Raw genomic sequence first — 9,381 nt, forward strand, 5'->3', positions numbered from 1 at the left:
ACAAGGTCCCTTGGTACTACAATTTGACAAGCACAGCCCAGTGTTCCCTCTGCTAGGACCACTCTGGCCCCAAACACCATGTGACTAATACCTCCTCCTCCTTCCAAGTCTTTGCTCAAACCAAACGGTCTCAGTGAGGCCTACTCTGACCATCCTGTGCAATACTGCAACCCACCCCCTGTTCCCCCAATCTCTTCCCTACTCTACTTCTCCTTTTTTTCCCATAGTACCTGCCCCTTTCAAACATGTGGATAATTATTTTATTTATATCCTTGCTAACTATATGTCCCCAAGTACCTAAGAAGGGTTCTTAACCCAGACTCCATGAATCTCTGAGCCGTCCCATGACCCCACAGAGAGCTGCTAACCAGTCAAATTTCTATGTAATAGTTTGTGACCATGATGTCTGTGGCTTTCATTGGATTCTCAAAGAATTACTTGATCCTGAAACCTTAAAAACCACTAACAGATCAATGCTTGGCATAAAGCAGTTGTTCAAAAAAATATTTGTTGACTAAATTAAAGAGCTTTTTTAACATTATTCACACACACTCTTTTTAAACAAGGAAAACTGTATAGTGGTATAATGGCTCCCAAATGTTGGTGTCGTTGGACCAACTATGTCAGAACAACAAGGTTACTTTTGAAAAGTATAAATTCTTATTATTCAAAATACCCTGAGAAAGTCTGAGTCAGGAGGGTGGGGTGGGGTGGGGCCAGAGATTCGGGACTTTTCAAAGCCCCCTCCCCTTCCACCCTCATACATCCCAGGTGAGTCTGAGGTGTGGCCAGGTTTAGGAATTTCTGTGGGAGGCCTTAACTGGAGAGAGACTCAGGACAATCAATTCTGGTTTGCAGCTTTTACACTTCGCAAAAAATGTGATCACACCTATAGTCACTTGTGACCTTCTCACAAAGTCTCGGGGTGACAAGGCAGGGATTGCAATCTCCCTTTCCCTAAACAGAAAGCTGAGGCCCTGGGAACCACATGACACCCTCCTCCCAACACACAAAGGTCATACTGTCTGCAGGTGGTGGAGATATGATTAGAACTAGGGCCTCTGGACTCTCACTCTAGGGCTCTCCCCCGCTGCACCAACAGGATAAACCCAAGTTCCAGGAAGTCCAAGGCCACTACCAGGGGAGGGGAGCAACTGAGGGAGGGGTAGAGTGGCAAACTGGAGAGCAAGGTTCAGGGAGGCTGTCTCCTGGCCACTGGGAGAAACTCCAGCTGCTCTAAGAACACAGGCATTCACGTGCTAACTCCATCTCCTTCTCTGCAAAATGGGGTTGATAATCCATGCCCTGCCCCCAGCAAGAAGCTTGTAGAATGTAAAGCACTGTAAACATTTCAGTTATTATTATATTATGTAGGAAAGGTGCAACATCCCCCACTCAGACCTCCAGGGACAGAACTACACCCGGCTTTTCATTCATTTGAGATACTATGTATTAGGCACTGTGCTGGGCACTGTACATACATGGCCTCATTTAACCCTCCAACAGCCCAGTGGGGTTGGAGCCGCTGTTGTCCCCGTTTTACAGATGAAGAAACTGAAGCTCAGGAGAATGAGCTGCAGTTCATTCCATCGTTTTGTTTATTCACGTAACTTTTACAAAAGCCTGCTCTGGGCCAGGCTCTGGGCCAAGTGCTGAGGTCACGAAGATGAACTAGTCCTTCAAGGAGACATGCCCATAAATTACTTTAATAACAACTCAGTACATGCTTCCACAGACAGTGAGAGCCAGAGAAGGGGCAACTGGCTCCCCGGTGTTATGGGGAAGGCAGCGGACCTTCCGCAGGACCCTGCACTGCTAAGGTAGCCGTGATGGCAACCACCAGGCCTGGGTTCAAGTGTCACTTCTGTCAAGGCTCTGCTGTGTATTCCCAAGGAAATCCCTTCTGCTACTGAGCCTGGGCTTCCACCTGAAAAATTAGGAGATTGGGTTTGTGATCCTGCAGCTGGGAGCCCACACCTCTGGTCCGTTCAGCTTGGGCCCAGCTAGTACCGAGGCTGAGCCTGGGGCATTCAGACCAAGACCCTCGAAAGGGGCTGAACACCCAGCACAGAGCAGCACTTCTGGCCTGCAGCGCGGCTGGGGGTCCAAAGGGCGGAGCTCTGACCGGGGCGGTGCTGAGACCGCCCGGAGGGGCGGCGCGGTCTTCCCTGGCGCGTCTCGTCCGGCCAATGAGCGCGCGGGAGCGCGGCAGCCCCGCCTCTGGATATAAGGCGCGGAGGACCCGGCGCGGCGCAGAGGTCTCTGACCGTGAGCCCCTGGCCAGTGCGTTCTCCTCGCCGCCGCGAGTTGCGGCCACGGGCGCACAGGAGCTCTGAGTTCGTGCGTCCGGGCAGAGGCAGCAGCAGTGGTCCGGTTCTGTTTTCTTTTGTCCGGCTGGGTTGCGGGGAGGGCAAGGGACCCGGATTTCTTGTTGCAATAGAACAGCTGGCCGGGTCCGGGGGCCGCCTGCGCTGACCGTCCGCCCGTCGTCCCCGCAGGCAGCCAGCCAGCCAGCCGTCATGACCGACCACCTGATGCTCGCCGAGGGTTACCGCCTGGTGCAGCGACCGCCGCCCGCCGTGCCCGCCCACGGCCCCCAGGCGCTCCGGACGCTGCAGCCGTACGCGGGCGCGGGCTTGGACAGCGGGTTGCGGCCACGGGGGGCTCCGCTGGGCCCGCCGCCGCCCCAACCTGGGGCCCTGCCGTACGGGGCTTTCGGGCCGCCGCCTGCCTTTCAGCCCTTTGCGGCTGGGCCGCCAGCGGCCGCCGGCAGCGCGCACCTGCAGCCCGTGACGACGATGTACCCCGGGCCGCGCGACCGCGCCCTCCGGCGCTCCGGGATGTCCCCCGGGCCTGCAGCCGGCGCCGGGATCCCCGGCCCCGCCGCCGCCCGTGCACGCCCTGGGCGGCATGGACGCCGAACTCATCGACGAGGAGGCGCTGACGTCGCTGGAGCTCGAACTCGGACTGCACCGCGTGCGCGAGCTGCCCGAGCTCTTCCTGGGCCAGAGCGAGTTCGACTGCTTCTCGGACTTGGGGTCTGGGCCGCCCGCCGGCTCTGTGAGCTGCTGAGCGCGGCCCACCGCTTCCTTGGTGCGCCCGAGAGGAGAAGGGAGTCTGCCCGCCAGACTGCTCACCCAGCGTCTGGGCTCGCACGCACCCTCCGTGAGGGTGGAGGCAGCGGGCCAGTGCACGGAGTTAACGCCGGCTGGGACACCTGGCGCCACTCCAGCCCTGCCTCCTGCTGGATGAGAGTTTGGCATCACTTCTCTGACCAGGAGCCTCATCGGTAAAAAGGGCACTGGACCCCCTTTGGACTCCATGTTCTTGGATTCTGTGTCCTTCCCTCTCGACTCTCCCCCCTCCCTCCCCCAATCTGAGCCATTCCAGGCCTCTGCCTGGTTCCCCCTCTCTCCTTTGGGTCACTGGGTCCCTGGAGCTGCGCATTTACTGGGGCCTCTACTCCCGCTGCCTGGGCCCTGGGGTCGCTGGGCCTCCCGCCTTGGGGAGGGGAAGATTGTACATACAGCCCCTGCAGAGTGGAGCGATGCCCCATCTGGCCTCCAAAAACCAAAATAAAACTGGGTCACTTTACAGTCGTGCATTTTCATTTCCTTATCAGTCCAACCCTTGACTATATTTGGCTTGTAGAGTCCTGAGGCTGTTAGGGACTTGGGGTGGGATGGAGGCCACAACCCCTGGCAGTGCCCAGGAGAGGAAATTGACAGTTTCTTTCAAAATATCTGAGTTGTGCAATCGTTATGTCATAATCTGGAAGGCAGACGCTGACACCGCCAGATGGCAGGGTAAGCCACGGGCACCGACGTTGGATTTCCCAGCTCCTGGGAGCGGGAGCTTGGTGGTGCTGCCCCCACCTGTTGCTGGAAGAAGACAGCACAGAAGGTTAGAGGGGAGGTGGATGGGACAGGAGGATTCAGAAAACCCTGGCTTTGAGCCATGGTACTCTCTTGTCCATACATTTAGATTTCTGAGGCTGTGTCCTCAGGGAGAGATGGCCCCAGTCTCAGGTGGTTATGAGGATCAAATGCAATGTGAGACCTTCAGCGCATGCCCGACACTTAGGCAGACCTCAATAAATGATCGTGATGGTTATTCTCCAAGTTGGTGCTACCTTTATTCCAGTCCCTGGGCCAACTGTTACATGCCCTTATGGGGTCACAGTTCAGGTAGGACTAGGAGATGATAGGCCTAGACATCAACTCATGTTGGTACAAGAGTGTGATAAGGACTAGAAAACAGGACATTCCAGCAGGGAAACCCAAAGGAGGGCATGGTCTCAGCTGGTTGGGCATGGGGTCAGTTCAAGCTTTAGGGAGGTGGTGACATTTGATATGGTGAACAGAGGGATGCGTACATCTTGAGGAGTTGGAGGAGGTGACATGCAAGAAAAGAGCCCGTTCTAAGGCAGGGAGGTATGCAAGTACAGGGCATGGACAGAGGAGGCATGTCTAGAAGTGAAAAGGTCTAATGACTTTGCAGCAACATTGTGATGTAGGCACAGTCCCCACTCAACAGATGAGGGACATAGAGCTTGCTCAGGCCTGGCAGGATTTGGCCTCAGTCCTGATCACCATTGTGAACTCCTGGCCACTCTCTGCTGTTGACTCTGGAAAGATCCTTAGGTGTTTCCAAGACATAGGAGAAAGGCTGGAAGAGAGACTGAGGCAGGAAGGAGGCCGGCCAGCGCCAGCTCTGGAGCCAGCAGTTCAGGTATGGGTGACAGGAGTGTTTGGCAAATGAATAAAGGTCTCCCCTAAGATAATGGGGCTTTCTGGGACAGGATGGGGGGGAAGGGTTGAGAGGCCTCTGGAAAGGGACTGGCCTGAGCTCTGGGCTGACAAAGGCCAGTGTTTGCCCTGGCTTTGCCCAGGACCCCAGACGGAAGCTGGAGGGCTGGATTGCGGTGGGGGGCGTGATCTAGCCCTAGACACTGTTCGGATTCTCTTCTCTCTGGGCCTCAGTGTCTCCACTACTGAAATGGGGCTAATATCCCTCACCTGCTATTTCACAAGGCATTAAGCCTCACAATGAGTGAGCAGCAGATTTGCGGATGGGCTGATAAGCAATTGATAAACTGTGTTCTCTCCTCTTGACTTGAGCCTGAGTAGAACAAGTCCTCTCCAAATGGAAGGGATTCCAATGAAAACTCAACATCTGCCTCTTTCTAGAGTTCAGAGGGGAGGTAGAAGAGGGAGTCTAGCTGCTGAGAGACTTCCCACCTCCTTCCCTTCCCAAAAGGGCGGCTGACAAGTTGGACAGCAGACAGGTGGACAGAGGAGAAGGTAAAGCTGGGGCAGCCCACCACCTGGATCCCCAAATCCCTAACCTAGGAGGGTTCTGACCCTCCCAGCTGGAGGGAAGGATGAAGTCACTCTGCCAGAATGTAGAGCAATCATGTCAAACTCGCAGCCCACAACGAATATTTTTGTTGCCCAACCAATATAACGGTATGTAAGAAATGCTTTAATAAAAATTTTGTAACTTAATTTTTACAATATCCTGTTATACATAATTATTAATAACGAACTACAACGTTTGCTCATGACTGATTATTATAATCATGTTGCATTCGTTTCTCTTACCCGCCTTACACGCAGGCGCACCATTTCTCTCCATAATACTAGCAATGAATATTTTAAGCAGCCAATTGCCACGTCATTAGTCTTGGACTGACTTGTTTGGTGTGCACAACAGGAAATATTTCGCTTTCGGAGAACAAGAAAAATAGGTTTATTTGCGTTACACTTATCAATTTGTGCAGTTATTCAGTGTCTGGTAAGTTAATGTTTAAGAAAAATATTAATTTTTATTAAAATGTTCTATTATTTTATGTTAACGATTACTCATTTATTTCAGCCCTTTGTATTCAGCACATCTCTATCGAAATAAACCTACATTTCTATGAAAATGGAAGCTTTTGTGTTTTTGCAGCCCACCTAAACTTAAACCTCGTTTATTTGGCCCGTGTTAGCCTTTGAGTTTGACGTGCTTGAAGTAGAGGCTTATATTCTGGCAGCCTCAGGGTCCAGCTCCAGAAGCAGCTGGTACTAGCTGCCTGACCTCAAGCAAGTCAACTTACCTCTGAGCCTTGGTTCTCCTACTGTACAGGCATACCGCAGGTCCAGTAGATCACTGCAATAAAGTGAGTCGTAATCGTTTTGCTTGCCTTCCATTTGTAAAAAATGTAACATCTATGAAATGCAAGAAAGCGAAGTGTAATAAATCGGGGCATGCCTGTAATCACACCAGCTTCCTATGGATTCAACAGGTATTTCTCACCTCTTCCCTGGGGCTACCTCCTTAAAGCAACCTGCCTCCCTCAGTCCTGTTGATTTCACTCTCATACCTTGGCTGGGTCTTTGGGCCTGGGAGGCACATCATAGTGTCCAGCACAAGCAAGGGGTAGGGACTAGGGTAAGGCAGGTCTCATTAGAGTCATAACAAGTGCCTCCTTAAACTTGTGCTGTGGCTGCCTTGTTTGTCTCCCCCTTGTCCTAGCACCTCCCTATTAGAAAAAATAAATTCTTTCTAGGGGATATCAACCTTATAGGTTGATATAATAAGACTCTTTATAAAGTACCTGGTACATGGTAGATTCTTAATAATTGAGAGCAGCTACTATAATCATCACCACCACCACCACCATCATCATCACCATCACCATTCCAGCTCAGCTCAGTGTTCAACAATCATTGGTTGAACAAATTAAATGAACAGTCTGGTCCTAGACTTTTCCCAGGCTGCTTAGATCGTTTAGCTGATTATTAAGTAATCCTCTTGAATTTCTTAATCCACTCTTGCCTAATTCTATGCCCTGCTGTTAGAAATGCTGGGTGAGGATTACTGCTCATTTCAGGACTAAGTCAGAATTTGTTGAGTCCTACTGTGTGCAGGTCTGATGGGACCTAACAGCACCCAGTAGGTGCTTTTTCTCGTGCAACCTCTCCTTTAACCACCACCCAGCCCTGTAAATTAGCACTGCTAGGTAGTTTCATCCCCATCCCAGAAGTCAGGAAATTGGGGCTCAGACAGTGAATTACTCCTCCAAGTGGGGTGAACATGCCCACTCCAGGACCTTTCCCTTCCCAAGCTGAGGCTGGCCAAGGATCTGAGCCTGAGTGGAACAAGAGCAGGACCTGATTTTGCCACTTTGTGGCCATGGATACAGAGGAAGTCACTGAGCCTCTGTACAATGGGGAATAATACTCCCAACTTCAGAGGTGTGTGCGCAAGGATTCAAATGAGGCCAGTTTCTGAGAGCACAGTACAGACAGTGCAGTGCTGTTTGGTTGGGGTGAGTTGAGGTGGATAGCCATGCCTTCCATCCCCAGGCCACTGAACTGGAGAGAGGAGACAGACACATACTTTGGGACTTGAGATCTGGGCCTGCCTGGAGTGTGCAATGTAGAGACACATGTTGGGGGGCCTGGCAGGTGCTGCCAAGTAGCTCAGGTCTGAGAAGCCCTGAGAGCTGGTGGTGATGAAAGGTAGGCTGTGAGTCAACGTGGGGAGGACATCCAGGTAAAGGCTCAAGGCCTGCAGTGTGCCCTGAAGATAGAGGAAACACAGGAAATATAGGAGCTGTTGTTGGGAAACATGACCACAGGGACGAGGAGGAGAGCACCTTGTCCCCGCCAGCCTCCAGGGCCTTCCCAGCCTCCACTCCAGCCACCACGGATACACAGTGTTCCTTATGCCTCAGCTCCTGGGCCTCTGCCCTCCCCAGGCCCTTTTCCACCTGTGAAAAGGCCCATTTCATCACATATTGGGGTTGATGAGGAGTCTACCCCTAGACTGTGAGGTTTTGAGAACAGAACCTGATTTCTCCTTGTCCCCACCTCCATCCCCCATGTGGCTCCGTGTGGGTGTTAGCGCCAGAGCGAGTGGCTGCTCCCGGCCCTGAGCTGGGAGCTGCGGCTGACAGATGGCCCTGGGCTGGAGTCTGAGTTGGAGTTGGGAGCTCTGAGCTCTTGTCCCAGCTCAACCATGAACTTGGGAGCTCTCTAAACTTTGTAGACAGGACCACATTCCTCACCCCTCACACCTCACAGGTGCTGGGGGGCAGTGAGGCTGGGCTGAGGGAGGGGGCAGGGAAACACAGCTCTTCCCCGGCATGTCGTGGGCCAGCACTGTGAGGGCAGCAGGCCTGACACGCACTTTCTCCTTCAATCCTCACTGTAGCTCTGGGAGTTGGGTGTAGGTATTGGCCTCATTCTATGGAGGCTAAGCAACCTACTCAACCACACACAGGGCTCTTCTGAAGAGGTTGTTCTTATTTGCAGGATGAAGAGAGGTGCAGATATGCCACAAAGAGCAGGGGTACGGCCAGGACAGGGAGTCCTACACAGCTCATTAGAAGGTGGTGTCCAGAAGGACTTTCTCCTTTGCTTCTTCCTAGTGAGCAGCTATAGCCGGGGCTCTGCCATGAAATTGGCACATCCAGGCAGCAGGACCCTCCCCCTTGGCACCTCAGCCTACTCTGGCCGACAGAGAATATGAGCCAAATATTATTTGTTTGTTTTTAAAATACATGCTTGAGACGGGCTGACATGGCTCAGTGATTAAGCATCAACCTATGAACCAGGAGATCATGGTTCAATTCCTGGTCAGGGCATATGCCTGGGTTTCGGGCTCAATTTCCAGTGTGTGGGGCATGTAGGAGGCAGCTGATTAATGATTCTCTCTCATCATTGATGTTTCTATTTTTCTCTCCCTCACCCTTCCTCTCTGAAATCAATAAAAAATATATTTTTAAAAAATAATAAAATACATGCTTCAGAGCCCCCCAAGTTTTTTCACACACATATATATGATGTGTACATTATGTACCATACATTATATGCATATACATAATATACACCTCTTTTTTTTACATAAATTATATTATATTATTTTATCTAATTGGACTTATTTCACCCAATATATTTTGGAAATCTTCCCACATCAGTAAATATGGCTCTACCTTAATCTTTTTAATGACGGAATTGTGTATAATCTACTTAACCAGTCTCCTATTGATGGAATTTTAGCTTGTTTCCCAAATTCCACTGTCAGGGTAATGCTACAAGGAGCTTCCTTGTATATTTACCTTTAGACACCTGTGGGGGTAGCTCTGTAGAATGATTCCTAGAAGGGGAATTACTGGATTAGAAGACATGAGCAAATATAATTGTGATAGTCACTGCCAAATAGTTCTCTGAGTGGCTGATTCATTCACCTTCCTGCCAGCGCTGTTGGCTCACACCCTTAACTATGCTAGACATTAGCAATGTCTTCAATTTTTGCCTCTACAAATGAAAAAAGACTTCTATTTCTTTGATTATCAATAAAGACATTAACTGCCTATTTGTATTTCTTCTA

The 9,381-nt window shown here is 51.2% G+C and overlaps 1 protein-coding gene across 1 annotated transcript; it reads left to right on the forward strand.

The window, feature by feature from the left end:
• Positions 1–2,057: 2,057 nt before the first annotated feature.
• On the forward strand, positions 2,058–3,596 carry CITED4 (Cbp/p300 interacting transactivator with Glu/Asp rich carboxy-terminal domain 4). Its single transcript, XM_006110141.3, is given in 2 exon segments — positions 2,058–2,804; positions 2,806–3,596. Coding segments are annotated over 2 exon segments (552 nt in total). The 5' UTR covers positions 2,058–2,519; the 3' UTR covers positions 3,073–3,596.
• The last annotated feature ends 5,785 nt before the right edge of the window (positions 3,597–9,381 follow it).

This window comes from Myotis lucifugus, unplaced genomic scaffold (genome assembly GCF_000147115.1).
Source record: "Myotis lucifugus unplaced genomic scaffold, Myoluc2.0 scaffold_37, whole genome shotgun sequence".
Taxonomy (NCBI): domain Eukaryota; kingdom Metazoa; phylum Chordata; class Mammalia; order Chiroptera; family Vespertilionidae; genus Myotis; species Myotis lucifugus.